The following is a 23179-nucleotide window of genomic DNA, read 5'->3' on the forward strand; positions in this document are numbered from 1 at the left end:
AGGTGGGATGGATATGGTGAATTTAATACGAAAACAAGACCTTTCTTACCTTTCCTAATTCCAATCAAGTTAGAAAATGGACAAAAAGAATGGCTAAACCAATATTCAACAGCATTACCAGGGCGATCATGACTGAGTTAGGGCCCTGAAAATAAAATAGGGATAACAGAATTAATGCAACCTCCAACATATGCACAGCAACGAACAAGACCCAACTTCACAATTTCTATAGGTTTTGACCTTGTGCTGAAGGAAACAGACCCTGCTGCTGAAACACAGCCACTATCCTTGATATTCAGGTGAGATAAGTAACATCTGTGTGAAAATGAGCTGGATGAATACAGGAGAGAGTATATTATTCACTGTTCTTAATCACACTGAGATAAAGCCACCTGACAAATATGACTGCATAAACAAATGAAAACAAAACCATCAACATAAAAACAATGTCAGCCTAAAATAAAGCAAAACAAAGAATGTGAACTACTTTAGGGAAGCCAGAGTGCTGCTCTACATTCTTACAGTGGGTTCCTTCTCCAGTTCCAGCCCATTTCAAAACAAACATAACAAAGATGCTTAAGAATACACTTTTTTGATAACCCAAGTGGAAAAGAAAATTTACTTACCAGTGCACTAACAAACCTGTTTCCATTACAGATTAAAATCCATTTTACAGCTGCAAAATTAAACTTGTTTTGATTTACTTGACACTTATCTTACAGACCTCTGTACTGAAGAAATGAAAAGTCAAAAAACTCCTTCCATTCCCAGCTAGAGCTAAAATTGGTCAGAAAATTTACATCATTACAAATTTAGTCTTTCTGTAAAGCCAGAGAAGAGTTTTTAATTCTTTTTAGCAATTTTGGATATTTTTTTTTTTAAATGGATACTTTCTAATTATCAACTTGAAAAAATGTCCCAACAGATGAAAATTCTCAGTTCTGTTCTGCTCTTAATATACTTGATTTATTACAACATAATTTTACAAAGATTTGTATACTCTTTTATTTCAGGGTTGCACTGTAAGCAGAAACAGAGAAACTTTTCATTCAGACAATACTTTCCTAAATCAAAGATCACGAAACCCACCAGAAAATGTGTGCAGAAAACTATCTTCTGAGCTACACAAGAATCACTGGTTTGCATAAGACGGTATGTATTTCATCAGAAATGATATATTGTTTTCCACATGAGGCATGCCTTGCAGAAGTTTATTATGCTTCATGACAACATAATGCTAACATTAGCTATAATTTCTGGAATGCAAAGGTGTAAGAACTTGCTATTAGTAATTTGCTGCAACAGTGTAACTGGGAAGCCATGGAATAGTACTTGTGTCATTATTATATCACATGCTTTCCTGAAACAGTCTCGTTAAACACCTTCTACCAGAACACACCTTTACACAGTAGATCAGACGGCAAGCCAGAACAAAACACATTATGTCAGGTACTGCTTAAATCCCTGGTGAGTCTAAATCCCATCAGTGCCTCTATCCATAGCAGCCATCAAGCTCACTTAGCACCAACTCAGAGGTGTCTGTTCACATGCTGAGAACTAGGTGTTCAAGTTCAAACAATGATTGAGATTATCAGAATGCCAATTAAATGCTGCCACAGGGGTAATGGTATTGGCAGTAGCACCCACATTTTGCTTAATGGCAGAATGTCTAAAATATTCACTAGGAAATTGAAGACCAGGTTTAATGGCACCTTGGTCAAAGTGATTTTGAATAACAAGCTCCCACTTACCAGCGGTACATTTCAACCATCAGGTCACAGAACAGAAGTGGAACCATATTGCTTCCTCCTTAGTGGAAGTGACTCACCATGTGCCAAAGCATACCAGACACTCGGGGGCAGAGAACAGGCATAAAAGGAAAGCACAGCTCCAGATATGGTTACCACAGCATTGTGAGCAGCCTTGCTCTCTACAGGAAGTGTGATTTGATTACACTATTAATTTCCACTAAGATGTGGGTTTCTTTCTGGTGTTAGGCACTGGAACAGGTTGCCCAGAGAAGCTGTGGATGCCCCATTGCTGGAAGTGTTGGATGGGGTTTTGAGCAACTCGGGTCTAGTGGAAGATGTCTCTGCCCATGGCATGGGGATTGGAACTAGATGGTCTTTAAATGTGCCTTCAACTCCAAACATTCTATGGTTCCATAATCCTATGATTCTAATAGGGACTGCCCATGTGATTCAAATCAGGGTAATGGTTCCTTTATAGGCTGAAATCCCACCTGAAGATTTTGCAGTTATACTGCCCCAGGAATTGCAAGGAACTGTAAAAATCATTGCCAAGTACCATTAAAATTCTTTGGGATTTGGCTATCTAGTACTTTGCATATCTGAAAATAACATGTATGAAAATCACATTCATTTTTTCAACTAAAAAAAAAAGGAACCTATGGTGTCTTCACAGGAGCCAAGAACTTGTTCATTACCTGAAATACATCATGGAACAGCATCCTGGTAGGCTGCAAGACAGATTTTTGCTGATTGCAGCTCTAACGGCAGCTTGGTATCATTAGTGCAGTCTCATGGAATTAAGCTTGTTGGAGGGGAAGGGGACCTCTCTTTTGATGCATCTGTCAGTCAGGTTAGGTATAACAATCTCACCACAGCAACATTAGATAAATTAGGCTGAAAACCCCAGGGGCTACGCTCTGAATCAAGTCTCATTTACAAAGACAGAAGCAAGTGACACCTTAAGAACTGGGCTGTTGATTTTACATCAAGATCATAGAAAAATATGTTATTTCTTTATGATAATGAGTCTGTGCTTTATAAAAAGAAGTAAAGCTCATATTCTTCGATCTGCTATTTGTATTGTGTTTCCCATTCTGACAACTACACCTTTCAGCCCAAAGCAGGATTTCCTGATAAACTAAAAAATGATCAAACAACATTTATGAACACACAGTTATTATGCAATGAACTACTGCCTGTTTTGTAGACACCTACTAAATGAGCATTTAATGCTTTAAGGCAAATACCACAAGTAAGACTTTAGTGTCCTGCAAGGGCTTAAAATAGCAAAAGCCAAAATTAGTTTGAACAGTCCAAGAGTGATTAGAACAGGTGCACTAAAGAAGCTGTAGTAGAAAACCTTCAGTCCTGCTTAAATTTACCCTTTCAGCTTCTCGTAAGTTAGAAATTTATATAGTTGAAAATACAACCATATGATTAGCTTCCATTTGGGGAAGAAAGAAAGTTATTTTCCTAAAATGTAGTGCCAGGAAGTAAAAAGACTAGGCTTGTAATTCCATTGCATTAGGAACGTCCATTAAATTTAGCATAAAGTTCTTGCTCAGAGGTTTTATTTAGGAACAGGCAAATACTGTTCTATTTTTCTAACATCATGGTATTTACAGCCCTTACTAAATGAATGTTAAGTGAACAAAAAGATGAGAGTTGAACAAAAATATGGGAGTAGAATCCCTGGGTAACATTCAGGTAAAAGCCAGGCTAAACACTGTGTGTTTAAAAATCTTTACCTGCCAAATGAAAAAAGTTACAGTTTAGTAAAACACTTGTGCCTGAGCTTGTACTTGTTCTAGGGCAGCACATGGACACATATTAAGCAAAAAAAAAGGGTATTCATAAATGTACACTACAATAGTGTTTTGTGAAATTCAATCCTATTTTTCACTCAAATCCAAGAGAACCTCCAATCAGCTCATACTCAAGGTGGGACAGCAGCCTGCAAGCTGAGACTGGGGCTAGAGGCTGCTAACGACCAGTTAGAAACAACAGTACTGGTTTGTGGTCAAGTGTCTCTGAACACTTCACACTGTGGGAAATGTAAGGTAATGTAAAGGAGCGTGATTCTTGGTGAAAGAGGGGTGATTTATCTCTCATAAATGACAGGTAATGCCTGCAAACAGCTATTTTTGAGCAGCTGATGAACTCACAATTTGTCATTGTGCTTTACATATGATTTAACCTTGATAAAACTGTGACTCTTTCTTATGAGTTCTGGAATGATTTCAAACTTTGTTTTTTTGAACAACAGGGAGTAAGTACGCAGAGAAACACACTTATATGTGTGGCATAAGAACTATGTGCTGATATTTTTCAAGTATAATGCCAGAAATGGGGATATCTAGAGAATCAAGACTGTTTCTATATCTTTTTGCACTCAAAAGACATTCTTAAGGATGTAACACATTCACAGAAAGTACAAAATATGAATTTGATTACTAAAACAACTACTACAAGCTTTGCAAATAAAGCTGTTTAAAGTTCTTAATCCAAATTAAAGTTGATGTTTCATTCAGGTATGAGAAATGGCTTTGATTTAGACACATGGAAGGAAGAATTAAAAATCTTCCCTTCGGGATCTGTGCTCTTAATGTGTTATCACTGAAAACCTGGAAAAAGTACAGCACAACTTTATACAGCACTGTTAGATAATCTAATGAAAAGTGCTCAATAAATGTTAATAGATTCATTTTTTGCATTCCAAAACCATGTTTTATCATTCTCTTTTCATGAGAGTTCTTTTCTCTTTATATTCCTTAACAAATATATTTTAGAACTTTTATGGAGGATCTAAGGCAGACTTACTTTCAAGGCATAACAAAATCATTTGTCAGAATGACTAAAAAGCAACGGCAGTTTCTTACTAAAATAAAATAATTCCCCAATGCAACTCTAGAATTCTGAAGTCTCTCAACATTCAGAAGCACCTGGGATAAGGAGAAGTACATTAATTAGGAAAAGGGAGAATGGATTTAAACTAAAAGAGAGTAAGTTTAGATTGAATATTAGGAAGAAATTCTTTACTGTGATGGTGGTGAGGCACTGGCACAGGTTGCCCGGAGAAGCTGTGAATGCCTCATCCCTGAAAATGTTCAAGACTATGCTGGATGGCTCTGAGCAACCTGGTCTAGTGGAAGGTGTCCCTGCCCATGGCAGGAGAGTTGAAACTAGAAGATCTTTTAAGGTCCCTTCCAACCCAAACCATTCTATCATTCTATTAATCTGGCTGCTCCTCACTAACTGCACTCTTATCTTAGTCACTCCAACACGCTGTTGAGCTCGGTCCTGGAGCACTGCAGAACAGGCTACTGTTTTTCTGAAGCTGAAAGGTGATACTAAAAGTTAAAAGTCTCCAGGCAAAGTTAATAGTCATTCTGTACTGTTTCTCCCTCAGACTGCTAGGCCAATAACCTTCTCTTTTTTGCTTTAATTAGTTTAGCATTTTTACTCTCAGCATTTTGAAGAAATAAGCATGTAGGAAATTTAGCCTGTAAGGGCAAATTTATAGACACATAGAAGACATCTTCGAAAAACACCCACACACATTACATACATCTTAAGGTACTGATATAGTAAAACGAATTCCTAAAATCTACCTTCCTTCCATATTGGAATGCTGGTAATAAGAATAATGCAATTAGGGTGCTCCAAATGAAGTAGATGGACCTGGAGTAGAGCTCCCAGATAACCTGCAATATCGGTGAACAAACAGTAGCTAATGCACAATATCTCATCACTTTTACACCTTTCGTGATAACAGGCTGTAGGTTCATGGTCCTTAGCCTGATTATTCTAGAAGGTCAATAAACTGCTATTCAGGTACCCTACTTGTTAAGATGAAGCCTCCCTCAGCTCCAAAACATTATTTGGAATGAAGGAAAAATAAGGACTATTTCTAGTCACTTATTTTCACCAGAGATGAAAAACAATTCCAATTCAGCCTAAAATTTGTACATGCTCACCCAACATTTACAAGCCTGTCAGCTTTGTGCTACCCTACACAGGAGTCATATCTGTGAGATTTGAAAGGTTAAAGGGCTGATATCAGCTGTAATACAGATTTTCAGATTAAAAAACCTCTGTGAACATCTACTCTGATCCGCACTAAACAGAATAAAAGCTTCCTGCAGAACTAGAGAATATCATCTTGACAAAATGCTCATTATCAAACTTTTCAGTGATGGCTCCAAAACCCCAGCATCTGGAAACTGATGGCACATTTAATTAAGATCATTAAAATCAACTTGAAACAAGATTTTTATCTGAATCTTTCTAGCTGTTGGATCTTCTCACACATATGCTTGTTAGCCTGGGAAACTGTTTTATAAAGCACACTTACAGAAAGTGATTTAATATGTCAGGGCTTTTTTACCTTGAATCTTTCACTGTAAGATATGTTTTAATCATTCTTGCAGCTCTTTGTGGGACTTCCCCTCAAGGTTTTTTTTTTTTTCATTTTAAATCCCTGATTTACGGACACTCTATTTTATCCTGGAAGTGGTTGCACCCGTGCCAAAAGCAGACAGAACAGACTCCCATGTACTCTTGCTTAATCTTTTCTGTTGATAAATCTAAGGATTATATTAACATCTCTGAACAACAGCAGCAGACTGGGAGCTCATGTTCAGTTGCCCCTCTTGCTCCTGATCCACCAACCTTTTCCAGTTCTGATCCTGTGTGGCCAGGCTCCGTTAACTGTCTTTCACATACAGTATTTTGCTGTGCTGCCCATGGATAATTATACTTGCAGCCTTCTTAGCAGTTGATTTGCATCAGCTTGTATTTGCCTTCATTGTAGACCACTCTCCTGGTCTCTGTGTCTTCTATAAACTTCATGGGCAATATTCTTATGTTCTCTTGTATGTCATTAATAAGAATGTGAATAGAGTAACAGAATTAATGTAAGAATGACCTCACCAGAATAATATCAAATAACTAATGGTTTTCTAATTCTTGAGAACCATCAGTCAGTTTTAAAAAATTCTTGTAATGTGACATTTAGCCTTTGCATTACTCTGGTTTCCTTGTCAGAATACATCACCATGTAAAAGCAAATTAAGTGACCTTCTTGACTGAGGATGATTCTTCTGTCACACCTGAAGATGTCAAACTTGTTTGACAAGACCATTTACAATTCATGTTAGTTGGAAATTCCTCCCCCTCTTTATTTCTAAATTCTTTACTAATGAAGTCTGGAGTCAATTATTCAAGTGTTTTGCCTGCAATCTATACTAGGCTATCTGGATCTCTTTAAATAGGTCATTCTGTTTATCCCCTCAATAATAACACACTATTTGTTTTGTAGAGTACCACCAAAAATGACTCAAAGAAACAATGCTTATAAAAGAGAAATATTATGACAATTATCTCGACCTCTTCATTTACTAAAGATTAATTTTAGGATCTACAACTAATGCTTTCCCGAGTTTCTCTTGGCCCAAAAATCACAGAATTATCATCATAGATTCTGAATTTCATACCCTGGCTTTTTCTTCTACCATGGAATAGAAATGGTACTAGTCATCACTCCTTTTCTGCATAGCTATTGATAATTTTATTGTTTTTAAATAATAATGAAATTAAGATTCACACTGATCCGAAAGGGTAGTTTTAAAACTCCATTTCCTGATGAAAAGTAAAATTTTTCACATCACTGTAAAACGTAAGCATTTTTAGATGTATGCATTTTAAAACAGTATGCATTTTGGTTCAAATTCCCTGTTTGTAGAGGCCACAATCAACATGGAGAAGAAGCTGAAATTGGGAGGTTGTCTGGACTGGGTCAGACCACAGGCCAGCATCCTGTCTCCAACAGTAGTCAAAAGCAGACCTTTGGGGAAGAGCGTGTGTCTAACTCCAAGTACTGCCCAATTATCTACAGAAGTGCAACACTGTAGGACTTCTTTTTCTGAGTGGGAATATATACATATATATGTACATGTATAACTGCAGGTATGTATGTACACACATGTAAACCACACCTGTTTGTTTATACATACACACCCTAATACACACAGTAGCATGCTTTTGTGTTTATGGATAGGCTCTCATGGTCTCATGGTTCAGAAGTCTGTCAGTATCTGCCTATCAGCTGTCCCCTCCCAGTTTACAAAACAGATAATTTAAAGGACTGGAATATTTTTTCCTAACTCCAGTCTGGTGTAGTGGGTTTTAGCTAGCAGACCGCATCCAGATGAAGATTTGACAGAAGTAAGCTTTTCCTGTGCTTAGGTTGCAAAGCTCAGCACTTGGAGGCAAAAGGGCAGTGAAAGTGAAAAGGTTTCTTGCAGTACTTACCGAGCTGTTTCCTACTTCTTTCTCCATTGCTGAATGTGACTCATTATTAGCTGGGTTCTTTGGTGCAGCAAATTCTGGTTTCTTAATTTTTATTTCAGGTTTGTTTTCTTTGGCATCTGGCTTACCCCCAGATCTAGCAGGACTTGGCTTCTGAGAGGGTGGTACCCGTGCAAGTGTTGATGGTGAAGGGTTGGCATATTCATCTTCTTCCCTGAGCTCCTGTGGAAGCGCTGTTGGATTCGTTTTTACATAATAGCCATGGTAGTGACCATGCAGCTCCCCATTCTCTGTGCTGCTGGGATTGTGCTGGGCTGAAAACTTTGGCTGGTGTTTCCCAGCTAGCTCTTCCTTCACTGGTGCTTTTGAATATAAGGGCTTGTTAGTTGTGGGTGTTATATTCTCAGTGGCTAAAAGCTTTTGTTCTTGACTGAGTCTTGCCCCAGAAGTGGAGCTTTGCTTTTTCAGTTGTTTTGAAGGAGAAGTCTCAGAAGGAAGAGGAGGATTAATCCTTGGACTTGCTTCTGGGGTTCGAGGGGGTGTAGTACCTTTTCGATAAAAGTGAGGTGACTCTTTTGGGGTGGGTGGTTTCTCCTGACCTTTTTCTTCAGATTTTTCTTTTGCATCCATTCCTTCTTGAAATTTTTGTTTGATATAATCAGGGCCTGAAAAATAGTGTGAGAAATATTAAGATCAAAACAAAATTCACAGTAAAACTATTACATTGGGATGTCAGACTGCACTGCCTTGCTGCAATGCAGGCAAGGGTGTATATTACCAAAAATTCATTGACATTCATAGTGATTTACTCCAAATTGCTCAGTCACTGGAGTTACTGTAGTTTTTTGATAATTGTTGGGACTACTTATTAACTTGGCTCGGTTACTCTACATCTTCAGCTTTTCAAAGGGCCACAGGATGTAAATTGTTCCTGAGTGAAGTCTGAATGACTGAAGACTGACTAAGCTTACCTCATCTATCATTCCTTTTCTGAGAGGAATATTTTGAGGTATGTTTTGCTTAATTACCCTAATTGATTTAACTTCTTATGATCAGAATACCTGTTTGATATGTAGGTAATTAACCATCAAAATGAAATGTCTCTTCTGTTCTTATAAGCTACAGGAAAAAGTGCTTGAATCGCTTTTTTTCCCTTTGGGTGAATGTCAGCTTGTCTGATATACACATATATGCACCTTGAACTCTCACATGCTGGCTTTATCTTCCAGATCAAATAATTTCCATATGAAAACCCAGGTTAAGCACTCTAGTCAGTAATACAACTCCTACTTAGAAGGCAGAAATACAAATTCTCTTACAGTCACCAGGAAAATACTCACAGAGCAGCAAGTATTTAGAACATCCTCTACCTAAATTGTACCTAAACACCCACGTGCACATTCACTACTAGGACTCACTTATCAGAGTGCACGTCTATACAGCTGTTAACATAAACACAAACTGGCCGACATGCTCTGCTCCAAGTTTTGGTTGTCAGATTTAATTGTTTAATGGTAAGACCTGAGCAAACACTGTTGAAGAAACAAAATTGCTGTAAATCGGTACGTATTGCAGGCAGGGTTTTCTGTTTTACTTCCTAGAGGTCACATTTCAGATTCCAGGATCAGTTTCCCATAGAAGTCAGAAGCTGGAGAGCTCTGTGAACAAAGAACTGCCAACAAACTTTCGGTATTTTCAAAAATGGCTTCTGAAAAATATATTGCAACTATTTCTCCACTTCTATCCTTGCTAGCACCACAACTTTCCTTTGATTTTTTTATTCTTCTCTAAGTGAGCCTTATCTGTGCTTTATGTCGTAGAGAAATTCTGTGCCCAGGGAAGAATGTCTGCACACATTTTTCTGCTTCTGAGTTTAAAGGAGGCTGTAACTGTGCTAGGCAGATACAGTGTTTTTACAGATGCCAGAAGCATATGCATCACTACGCAGTGCGAAGATGAGAGGAAGGAAGAGCAGCATGAAGCTTTTGGAAGTTACTGAGTCATCTGGTAAGTAAGCACTGCTAAGAAGAAGAATTACTCGGCATGCAAGGTCTTTTGAGCAGGAAAATCACAACATTTTTGGCATCTCTGAAAACCAGGGGTGGAAACAGGGAGCTCTTAAGAAAGAAGGCTAGACACAGACAAGCCAGGATTTGTTCTCAAATGACATTTGAGGAGGAAGTTTTGAGGAGTTAAGCCTGCACAGAGGGAGAGAACTAGAGGCTTGATTCACAGCCTTTTATAATCTTCCTGGTAAAAGGGAAAGGCAGCACAACACAAATTAAGAGTTTCCATATATAAAGTTACAGGTATGATCGCCATTCAAAAAATTCTCCATCACGTGGGGGATTTCCTTCCATCTTTGCTGAGATACATAAGGTAATGCTGAGGGGTTTAACATCCATAAACTTTCATGCATAAACTTTCTTTTTCATATCCTTTCACATTAGATATAATTACAGGTGTAAAGAGAAAAGAATAGCTAAAAGAGCTCTGACTAATCTTTAAGCCCAAGTACGGAGCTGTCAAATTGCAATGATTAATTATTATGGACAAATCCACATTCACATTAGCTTGCTCTTTACAACTGCTGTGGTTAAAACATCCAATTGGAATATTATCTCTTCAGTCTTAAAATGCTGCTTTAACTCTGAAAATTCACATACTGTGACAGCTCTGCACTGCCTTATATATGTAGAGATTTGACTTTTACTAATATCTGACAGCACTTGACAAACTGAAGACACTTTCAGAAGGAAAACATCAGAAAATTACATCAGAAATGACCTCAGCAATGTCATCCCTCTCCATCCTTTCCTACAATCAACTAAAAGCCTCCCAAAGTTGGTCAGAGAAAGTCCCGTCTTCTCAAGAGACCTCTAAACTCTGTTGGATTTTTTGAAAAAAGAAGGGAGCCCATGGTCTCAGCTGCCCATGTCTCCCCAAGAGACTGGGGGAGCGAAAAGTAAAAAACTTAAAGCAAAACAAAAATATAATCTGGAGCTTCCCAAAGAAGTTAAGTTTCAACAGGCTAACAATACCACATTTTTACTGGATATTTGGCAATATTGGAAGCTATGTGACACTGAGATCCACCAGAGAATGCTGCATCCAAGTAACATCTGAGGGTGTCTGACCAGACATTCAGTCATTGCCTTAACACAGCACAGCAGCCCTCCCTCCCACCCCCAGTACATCACATATGGATATTAGAGATACATCCCTTGCCTCAAATCTTGTCAGGCAAGTCTTTCCAACACTGAAATTCTTGGCTCTATGCTCAAGTTAGCTTTGGAGATTGTCCAAATACTTCTAAAACATCTGTTCGCTGTATCCAATACAATCGGATTATGCACTGACTCCAAGCAGCAAGCAGCAAGAACTCAACTCCCACTCCCTTCTGAGGACTAAGAGCTGCCAGGATTTACCTTGTCCCCTTTGTTTAAGACACTATCTAACACTACAGACATATGTAAGAGAGTCCTTCTTCAGAGCAATCTACAGCACAGGTTTAAAGAAACAAGGGCCAAGGGAATTTGGAAAGAGAGTCACTAACATCTCTTCTTGTAAGATTTCTTAGCTGGCTGATATCTTAATGAGGAAGAGAATAGAACTTGAGGGTGGGAAGAAGGTAAAGGGGGACTATCTGACCAGGAAATAAACACAGAGCTCTGGTTTGCTTCAGTTTGCAGTTCAATCAACCAGTAGATCTAGACATGATACATGTGAGTGCCTATGGAGAATCTGGTCTGGAAAGCAGAACCAAGAAATGTTATCTAACCAAGTAAAGGTAAGATGAACCTGTGTGTTTCTTATGGTGACATGCTGGCTGTGCTACCATTGGTTCAAAATTGATGCACCTTTACTTGATAAAGGTCAGCCATGGGGTGGTTTTGGCTTGCACACCTGTTGTGATGCCAGCAACTGGATGGCACCATAAAAGTGTGAGTTAGGCAGTATTCAGAGGGAACAGCCTCTGGAAGCCAAAGGACTGTGTGGATGAGTGCAAGGTATGCACACAGAGTCTCATACAGTCCGATGGTTTGCTTGAACAGCATTTCACTGATGGCTGTGGGGTGAGGGAAGCTTTGATTCGGTTGAAGACACACACTCATGGTTGTTCTAAATCTACAATTTCTTGTGAAGTTCTTGTTTAATATGTCCTTCCTCCTGGAAGGGCTCCAGTTAGTGATGTGACAGCACAGCCAGCCCTGTAAATGAGAAGAGAAGGATGCCCTGGTTCTGCCACAGCATTTTTAAAGAGGTGACAGCCACATGCTTTCCCCCATGGCCTAGTGAGGCACACATATCGGTAGCACAGGGCTGTTGCAGGATTGTGGCTCAAGGAGCATCTGAAAATGTCATCTTGCAGGACACTGTAAATGCAGCCACTGTTTCCCAAGAAGACTAAGAAGAGACCTCACGCCTCATCAGATTAGAATGAAATGTGAAGCTTGAGAGGGATGGCAGAATATATCTAGGATACTGAGGGACAAGGCATACATGCAATTTCATCAGTGATTTTATAAATATCTTACCATTCTTACAACTCAGGAAAAATAAGCATTTCATATTACAATTTTATTAGTCTGTTGAAAGCAAAAAAAAGATTATAACACCACTAATGCAGGCTCCAGAACATAATCTTTTAAGAATATAATATTTAAAGTACTGTTGATGCTGAGTGATGTGATTCAATTTCAAGGTGTATTAGAAGTACTTATTAGATAAACATATGCTAATTTCTGCTTTTTAAACTAAAGTACACTTTATGTGATGTAACCTATCTTTAGTACTACATAGAGAGTTAACAAATAGACAGGGCTATAAAGAGTAATCCATAAGGAAAATAAGAAACAACATTATAATTCTGTCATTATGAGAAGATTTATGTTGTGCTTATAGATAAATTCCAAATGTGAAGCACATATTTCACTTCCTAATTTTGTTTACATGTATGAACTGTTAGTGGAAGCATGCTCCACTTTCACTGTACTGTTTAACAACTGTCTGTGGGGTAATGGAGACACAATCAAAGTTACTTGCTCAACCAGAACACTGCAGTCTATATGCAAACCTTCCAAGATTAGAGGCCCCTTTTTACTCAACTACTGAACACTTCTACAAAAACAGGAGAGAATTTCTGATTTGAAAAGTTCATAATCTGTAAATAGAATACTAAAGGTCATACCAATAGCTCATTTTAGTGATGGGGAGGCTAACCCAAAAGGAAATTATGACCCAAAGCACATGTTTCATCCAAATAACCTTTCTGAATTTAGTGCTCACCTGTCAATAAAGTACCAACATGCCTAAAGCTTTGGTAAATCTTTGGCAAAGCTAAACATGCAGAGAAAGCCGTTATCAAAACTAGGAATGGAGTGTAAGTCTCCTGAATAATCAAAACCCCACACAGCACTTTGGCCACAAGTTTGTTGCCTACCATAAATGCCATCTTGCTGAAAAAGCCGAGAGCCGATCTAACAAATCAAAATTCAAAGAGGAAACAGTAAATGATGAGTAAGTTTCTTACTTCAGATTATACCCTAAGACAAATCCAGAGCATGATATGGTTGAAGCAAAAGCTTAAGACTTTTGTATTTAAATGAACTGTACAAAAAAAGGAAAATGTATACTTTAGTGTTGGTAGAGCAGGTTGATATATGCTGTTCATGAAATAAGCCAGTGAAAACCATTTTGTTTATCTTCTGATGTTTTTCTAATGTGTCACTGTTAGCAACAATATGTATGCTCTCACAATAAGATTTCTTTGCTATTCTGATGAACTTAATAAAACTTTGGAAAGCCAAGCGATCGATCAGAAGATAAATTAATATAGGATCTTTCTTCCTTATGTTAGGATTTTTCAGGACAGGACATCCAGTTTAGAAGAATTCCTCAGGATGGTAACAGTAGGTGAAGGAAATATAAATAATCAATTATCAACCTCTTAAAATAAGTGATTCAGTGAGTCATTATGGAAGTGCAAATAAATATATTCAGTAAATTTTAGAAAGATATGGCTTATTATTATTTCTTCATTGTGGAGATGAGAAGGAATGGGGAAGAACTATAATTAATATCATTAGTACTTCCTCTGTTTTGTTCTTAATTTTCTGATGGTTCTACTGGTAACAGGGAACAAAAAATCCCTCTTAAGTGCTAGGCTGCTGGCTTGGAATTCAGCCCAACTGAATGGAGGGCTGTGCAATGCTACGTGCAAAATGTGTTGATGAACTCGCTGGAGGCAGAGATATGGTTACAGTTTTAGTAATGTCTGGCACACTGAACTGGGACTGAACAGGACTGGAAATTAATGGCTAAGGATTATTTCTACAGAGAAATTAAAGGATAAAAGGCAAGGTACTTAAAGAGCCATAGGACTCTGAGAGAACACTTCTGCCTGACTTAGGTATGAGTAGAATAGAACAGGACATTTCAGTTGAAAGGGACTTAGAACAATCATCTCGTCCAAGTCACTGACTAATTTAGGTGTGAACAAAAGTTAAGGGAATTGTCCAAATGCCTCCAGAACACTGACAGGCCCGCCCGGGGCATCAACCACCTCTCTAGAAAAGCCTGTTCCAGTGTTTGACCACCCTTCTGGTAGAGAAAGACTTCCTAATGGTATTTTAAGAGGTTATCACCCCAGGTGTCTGCACTACCCTTCTGATGGATGCAGTGATCCAGCAACAGGGCGTGGAATAGTGCAGCTCCTTCATGGTTGGGTCAATGTGCAGCAAGGTAAGAAATATCTTATTCCTAGTGATGCATATATAAGTTATTTAATAATTCCTTAATTCAGAAACACATATGTAGGCCTGTCTGCCCTGTTTCAGCTGCATCTGAAGTTGGATGCCAGCTGCAATAATGGCTTTCTTTAACTGTACTTGAGAACGCTTTACAGAAGAAAACCCCACATTATCTAAGGCTTAAAAATAAAGCATGTCACAAAAGAGAAAAAAGAATTGAAATGGAAGGGATTGTTGACACTGTTTTGTGAGGTGTAGAAGAAACCCAAGTCTGGATGGCTGATTTAACTTTCAGCCTCTGATGGCAACTGCATTTTGGTGAGGTATGATCAGTATTTTAAATGTTATTAAGCAGCTTCCCTAGCTAGGAGCAAATAAAAATATTTCCTGGATCATTTTTAAAATTCTATTTGGTTGCCTTAAAATCCCTTTTTTCTTTTTTTTCCAAGACTTAGTACCACCAGCATGGAAGTACCATGGCTGCCTAGGAAAGAAAACTACAGTGTAAACAAGAGGGACAGGAGTGCATTTTTTTGCATAACCCAAAAAACACTCCAAAATATAATGTTTATTATTTAGAATCTTTTGTTAACTTTTATTTGCAAATCCTAATTTCCTATGTTCCCTCCTTGAAAAAACCTTCCCTCTGCTGAAGTTTTCTCCAGCTTGCACTTTCAGGGCTTCTCAATCTGTTAGCATTGCTGCTTCCTTAAGTAGTATTCCTGGTAGTCTTCCTTCTCTTGCTGGACTGGAGGAAAGACCGAAGCTAGCACGTGCCAACAGCTACTCACTAAATCCACGAATGTCATGGAGATTGATGCCTACATGTGTATGGAACTGTTCTGACTTGATCTGGCAGCCTGCTCTCTTTGAAACCATGTACTACCAACATGACTGAAAAATATGACAGAGATAGAATATAATGTGGTATTTTACTATTGCCACAACCTGACAAAGCCACATCATCATTCAGCGATGCAAAAGTTAGAATACACCTATCTCCCTGAGTCCTCCTAGGACTAATTTTAAAAGGTAGCATCACTGGAAACAAGTGGGTTTCAAAGCAGCTTTAAATGCAACCTACACTTCTTGCTAAGTAAAGACCTACAGAAAGTATTCACTGGTAGAAATTGCTTATTAAGTGTCTTGTTCAGAAGAACCCTAAACACATAAATTTTTGCATATCAAGGTTGCTACTGTCTTTATACCTGCTCAGGAAACAGTTTTGTGCAGTATCCTAAACAACTTCTGCATAGTTTTGCTAGAATATGTATCTACCATCTTTAAAATATCTGCCAATGCTTTATTTTCCTGACTTTGACATCAATGAAAGTGACTCAGCCTTCTCAAAACCCCCATCAAATGCTTCCTGACACAGACTAGACCGAGATCAAAAGGCTTGAGTTACTTATTTACTAGCCCCATATGCAGAGACACACACACACTTTGGCCAAATCCAAGGCTAGTTTTTATGCCTCTGTGTTTATTCTGCTGTGATATTTACACAGCACAACACAGTTCTTGGTGTGACCTGTGTGACTACTTTAGTGCTAGTGTCTCTGCATTTTGCACAGGTATTTGCAGAAAAGCGTATGACACCATGTTATCTCACAATGCTTTTTGAAAATATCAAAACATCTACTCAAGCACACTCGAGTTGCCAGCAACAGCAATAGCAACAGAAAAGGAAATGGACTTCAGCCAAACAATTCACATCACAGGCAACGTCACAAACTTGTGAGTCTAGCAGCAGGATGATGAAACAGATATTAATGCAATTTCTACCAGCAAGAAAGCCAGACTGCCTCCTCTCTCCCTGTCAGTTCCTCCAAATCTGGAATTCATTTGAGTTACCCTACCATTAACACACCTGCATGCAGAACCTAAACAGTATTTTTGTAATTTGCATTTTTGTATTATCCAATAACTAGAGAATCATTAAGGATAAAAGAATTCCTAAAAATAACATTTTCTTCCTCTAAAGGTTTATAAATGCATCATTACAGAGCAGACATATACACACTGAAAGATCTGAAGTCAGGAAATACTACACCAATGAATCTCAAAAACTTCCTGCAGTCAGCACCAAGAACAATGAATTTATTCTGACTATAAATCCAACCTCTGCTCCATTTCTGTTACTGCTTTAGCAGGTGACTGAAGTAGCTGTGGTATTTCCAAAACAGGGCAACATTTCCTAACTGTATCTGCATAGTAGTATATAAGCCTTTATACTTCTGGATTCAACACCACCATAAAAATCTAGCAAATTTATCCTACATGGTAGAGGGCACTCTGAGTGCTGCATAACTACCTCTAACACCTCACTGGGACATCTGCTTATATACATAGAAATTGCTTGTGACCAGCAATCTTCATTATGGCTTGCCTTACTTACCCTACCTTTCTGTTGATGAATACTGACAGAACTTCAAAAAAATATCTGTCAAGATTACACGGTGATGCATATGACTCCTGTATCTAGGACAAGCTTCATTTTTCCAGGGTAGATAATATACACACATTGTATTTAATGTGAATGATCCCAGCTAAATAAAACATGCATTATAATCCACTTGAACACTTCTAAGCCTGCAGGCTGCTTAACAGGCAATAACTGAGAAGGTAAATTTTTAGCTTTTTCACAGAAAACCTAGAGACTACTGTACTTCATCCAAACTGCACTGGGGCAGCTGTTAACTGCGAAAGTAGTGTTCTTTAAGCTCCTAAAGCATGGGTAGAAGTGAAAGGCTGTAATCCAAGTCTCATTGCAACTGCATATTCTCTGAGAAGATGAATTTTAAATATACAGAGAGACTTTTAATGTGGCATAATAGCTGTCTTTACTCAGTAGAATTCACACTTTTTTACATTTTTCCCAGTGTGTCCACATCTTTCTGACATGATTATCCCCAAAGTTCTACACAGTATTTCAGACTCAGTGTCACTGGGATCATGCAGAGTAGGAACCATTCTCCATGACGTCCTTCTGTATATACAGCCTGGAAGGCTATGAGCTACTTCTCTTATCACATTTCAAGTGCATGGCTATCATCCTGCTCCACGGGAGTTTGGCACCCGACCTCAACAGGAGCAGGTTCATGTCTGCTCTCCAACTAGCCAAGTCTGTCTTAAGAACTGTTTTTTAGTAAATTCAATAACCAAGTGAAATTTTTCTCCAAGTCCTTCTAACTTTTGCCTCTATTAAAATCCATATTTTGTAAAGAAACAGTGCCTGTTTTTCTCAGAACACCCTTCTGTTCTTCCACTACAGAAAAAAGAAGAGCCCAGGATATGCACTCAGGGCTTGGGTTGATGATGTCAGCAGTTCTTATGCCTATGGAATATGTTCCAGTAAGGCTCAATACTGGGAAGACAGAAAATACATGTGTCACCAAACAACCAACACTACTTTTGAATATACAGGCATAAATATAGATAGGCAAAATAACATGGAAATAACTAGACAGTTTCAGACTCCACTGATTCTACAGATCTAGAGATGCATTACTGCCTTTTCTTAAAACTCCAGATATTTCTAAGGTATTAATGATTATATGATAATGTCAGATTTAATTTTTTTAGAAGTCTCCTTTATCCCCTTGTATTTATAGAAAAAACACTTGAAATTAGGAACTTTGAAAGATGCAAAATCAGGAGTAAAATAAAGAGACTCGAAATTTACTGCTTTTGAAATATATGGCTTTATGAATTTTCTTGGAGGGTTGAGGGTTAATCCAGGATTTTTCAAAAACAGTACTCATTAAGCTGCACCACACTTTCAGCAAAATTAATTTCTTGTATCTAGCACTGAAATTAATTATAAAGTGTAAGAGCCTGAAGTGACTGCTGCACTGCAAATGGCAGAACTGGAGAAATACAACAATCAATTTAATTCTGGAAAAACTAGGGTAATGTGAGCTGCTTGGTCTTTCATCCATATATCCGGCCTCTTTCCAATATGCTCTTGATCTTTTGTATGTTAAGAGAAACCCCACTCATCATGCAACTTACCATTCTGACCTCCCACAGTGTCATTTCTGCCCTTTCACATCAGTGCTCTAAGTTTTCATTTCTAAAGTCTAAATTTGCAGTATCCATTTACTGGTCCTCTTCTCCAAATCTATCCAATACTCTTCAGTTTGGCAACTGCCTCTGACAAAATACTTTCTGCTCTTCATCTGATACTTTTTGAGGAGCTTCTGCAATTTTCTTAGTCACATTTCAGTATCAGTACTCCACTCTCACCCTCCTTTGACACAGATGACCATTCTCCTCTTTTGGAACAATTCTCCTCTGTTAACATCTATGATTTATCTCTTTAATTCACCTGTATTTTTCTTCCATTTTTAAATTATACTTTCAAGGAAAATAACCTCCGATTATTCTGTTCTTGGTCTCTCTACCTTTCTTTTACAATCTTCATCCTGTTTAATTTCACCATACAAAAACTATCAATTCCATGCCAGCTGTGTTTCAGTTCCAGGTTTTACTCCTGTTCAGACGATGATCTGAGTGAATAACTACTACTGAACTAATAGGCAGAAATCTTCATCTTCTCCAAATTCTCAGCATGGTCTTCTACATCATACTCTACATTACTTAGCTCTATAACATGAATTGCATTTTTCTTTTTTGGATATCTCCCTAGAGTCTCTCTACTTTTAAGTAAGTCTTAAATTTTTCAGCCTTTCTTGGAATAAAAGGCCATGTATATTAGCCATCTATTTATGTGGCCTTGACAAACACAGAACGCAACTGCAAAGATTATTTTTCTCTAATGGTCCACATCACATGTTAAAAGTGTAACAGGAGAAACCTAACCTTTTAAACATGATTTAAACCTCCACTAGTATAATAAAATCCTTTCAAAATAGATCACCATACTCCACTGAAAATTAGCACTGTAAGGCAAGTTCTCAGTTCTTTGTTAACTGAATTTCAACATGGAACAAATATTTATGACGCAGTTATAAATAGGATTTATAATGGAAATTTTGACACTGTGATAATACTCCCATGTGATAGACCCTACTTCATCTTGTCCTTGGCTGGACACCATGACAGACCAATATAGAAATTCATTGGAGCAGGCCAACAGTGTCCTGGAAGGCATAATTCTTTTTCGGAGCAAATGAATGATTTTTAACAGGAGAAAGGAAGCACTGACCTCCTTCTCTCAGACTATACCTGTAATTAACACTTCCATAGTGCCAGATTAGATACGTACACCTAGGCTAGAATTTGAGAAGTTACTTCAAGGTAGCAAACACAACTGAGACAGCACTGAAGTTAGTCCAGGCTTCTGACTAGTTTCATAGTAAGATCCTGCAGCCTTTACTAAGCAACCATGAATTTCATCTGGATGCAAATTAACTAGCTCACTACTTAATGCAAGTTTGTGAAAATTACAGTGATTGTAACAGCTTTATCTCTCTGCAGGACACTGGTTCTCTGTTATTAGTTTTAAAAGTTAATTTGCTCAAAACTAATTAGGCATGTTTTTTCCTAAGCATATCATTTGATTATGTGACTCAAAAGTATCTTGGAGAGATTGAGAAAGCATCCTGAAGAATCAAGGCTACGCCCTTGCACAGTCTCTTTGCTTTGCTTTCTCCCAACCATGCTCTCCTGTCCCAGGTGCATTACAGGAACACTGTGGAGTGGGTTGAGCCAGCAGGTGTGTTTGGCAGTGTGGCAGGATGGACGCAGACTCCCAGCAAGCTGGATGGTCCTCACACTGGGCAAGAGGAAAGATGTGGAAAGGTGGGGGAATCTGTACTGAGGGCTTGGCGAGACAGGTCATAAATCTGGAAGTCAAGTTGTGAAGACTGGTATAACAAGAGCTCTAAAAAGAAAGGGGAGAACAAGAATAAAACTTGAAACTGACACCTTTTCTTCTAATGCACCTTATTTCTTTGATTATTGGATATAACAAAAGTGCATTTGGGTAAGTCTGTAGGCTCTTGCTTCTCCAGAGTTCTGTAGAAAGAGGATAGAAGCAATAAACTGTAGAGAAAAAAATGGCATAGCAAGAAACCCAGTAACAGATCTGTGAGGCTGATGAAGTCCTATGTAGAATAAATTCAGAAAATGAACAGGCTCTTGTATCACTAAGAATAACGAGCGAGCTTCTGTATGCTTTAAGGCACAAACTGATGGCATGGCTGGTAACTCTAATCAGGCAAAATGCTCATTGTAATTGGCCTTTTATATAAAACTATCTGGTCCGGCCCACATGCATTTAGCCAGGACATTGCAGTTAATTAGCATCAGCCAGAAATCTCTCTTTCCTGTCCATATGGAGTTTGCATTTTGAGAACTCGAGGAGGTGGTGATGGCAGAGAGGAGAAAGATGGGAAGGATTTTTTTTTTTCTTAAGCTACAGACATCTACCACTGGTCAAAAGAGAATGTAAACCACAGTTGCTCTTTAAGGCATTAGAGGCCATTACAAATTGCCTTGTAATAGACTTAAAATGCTTATTTATGAAACTAGTAATGTTCAGCATGTTAATACTGGTACTTTAACAAATGTTATAATAAAAAATACTAGTAAAACCTGCCAAATTCTTATCATTAGAAAGTCTTTGCTCATAAATTTCACCTAAAAAATTCCGCCCATCTCTAAATTTAGACAACTTTAATTTATACACTGCTACTTGATTTCTCTCATGCCTTGTTTAGGAGGTCAAGGCTGGATGAATGGTATTGGTGACCCATGTATGTTCATCTGGCAGCTGGCTGGCCTGACAAATAATCTGCCAGAAAACAAATCAGATCTGAATTTCCAGACCTTAACTGCTCTGTGGTAAAGTGCCCAGACTGCTCTTACCCTGCAGCAAAGTAGTTTTACCCTTCTTTTATTTAATCAAATGTTACTCATTCAAACTGAATGAAAGAGCAGTATCCATTTGCTGCAGGATATATATGCACACAGACAATCATGGCTTAGCTGTCCAGTCTGTGCAAGTCCATACTTCGGTTTACCTCCGGACAGTGTGTTTACAAGGCCACATTCTAAAGATGGTCTGTGGAATTTAGAATGAATGTGTCAGTCAAAGCATCCACTAATCTTGTGCAAGACTAGAACAATATTCCCCCTTTTTACTGAGTGTCAAAAACCTTTCTTTTCTGTTACACCTTCGATACAGTATTCCCATCAGTCATTTGTTCTTCTCTAGGTTTTTACAAAAGACACAAAACAACACTTATTTTTTTCTCTAAGCAAAAGCAAATCTCAAACTGTCCCTGGATGACTCCCTTGAATGAGGCTATGACTCAGGTTTCATTTGTTTCCTGTCCTGGTATGCTCTCTTTTGACACATCCACAAGTTTAGTGATGCCTGGAAGAAACAAACAGGTCAGAGCTGGGATTTCTCAAAATTTGTTCTATTTGTTGATAAAAAGACCTGTAAAGTATGGCCGCTGTAAAGAGTACAACATTTGTTAAATCTACAAAATGTACAGCCTTGTGGGTAGGACCCTGCAAAGATACACATCCTCATAATTATTAATCACTAGCCAAGTATCTGCTACAGCAAAAATAGAGGCAGAGTCTTGCCTGCAAATAGCATGAACAAACTCAGGGAAAACAGCTCCCTGCAACCTTTCAGGTCCTTATACAATGGCTCTGGCCTGTTCAGTCATACTTGGCTTTCCTTATATGCAAATACTAAGGCAATCAATCACTGGGAGACCTGAATCTTAAGACTTCTACAGTACCTCATTATTATTCTTACCTGCTGGATGCTACTTTGCTTCCTAATGTTTTGTTCTCCTTTTAGCCTCCTTTTAAACTACATTACAAAGGAAGAACCTCTTGGCAGCTTCTGATGATTGCCTTAATGAACATAAATGTGAAACATAAGAGAAAGTATTTGGGAAGTATGAACTGCCATGGTACAGTGAACGACGAATATTCACTGCAATTATAATTTGTGTGTAATACTAGGCTACATGGCCCAGAAAGCTGATTTTTAAGAATCTGAAATTTAAGAGCTTTATCCAGAGGTTTTCAAATATTGAAATGGTTTTAGGCTACAGGTAATTCAGAGATCACTCCTTAAGACAGAAAAGAATGCTTCTCTTATTTACAGAGAGGTATTTGTATTTCACTTCTTTTTGTCTCTGTTGTTGATATGCTACATACATTTACTGCTGACAGCATGCTTGTCTACCATACTAAGCAGTTAAAGAAATAAGAGAAAAATTACACTTTCTCATCATAACCTATTTTCAAGACAATTTAGTACAATGGAAAGCTTTCACCAAACTATAGTTTCAGAGAATGAGACAACACTTATCGATACCTTTTAGCAGTACTTACAGATACTGTAAAAATAAAAAGCTCAAGCAACAGAAGAAA

General features: G+C 38.1%; 1 protein-coding gene across 4 annotated transcripts in view; it reads right to left on the reverse strand.

Moving 5' to 3' along the window:
* Positions 1-23179, reverse strand: part of JPH1 (junctophilin 1) — an 85812-nt gene that overhangs the window by 2495 nt on the left and 60138 nt on the right. For all 4 annotated transcript variants that reach the window (XM_048329234.1, XM_048329236.1, XM_048329232.1 and 1 more), the window contains exons 4-5: positions 8064-8725; positions 50-145 (exon numbers count right to left, since the gene is read on the reverse strand). In XM_048329234.1, the coding sequence (XP_048185191.1) occupies positions 65-145; positions 8064-8725 (743 nt within the window). In that variant the 3' untranslated portion in view covers positions 50-64. The remainder of the gene's footprint in view (positions 1-49; positions 146-8063; positions 8726-23179) is intronic.

The sequence above is a fragment of the Corvus hawaiiensis genome, chromosome 26, assembly GCF_020740725.1.
Source record: "Corvus hawaiiensis isolate bCorHaw1 chromosome 26, bCorHaw1.pri.cur, whole genome shotgun sequence".
NCBI classification, from domain to species: domain Eukaryota; kingdom Metazoa; phylum Chordata; class Aves; order Passeriformes; family Corvidae; genus Corvus; species Corvus hawaiiensis.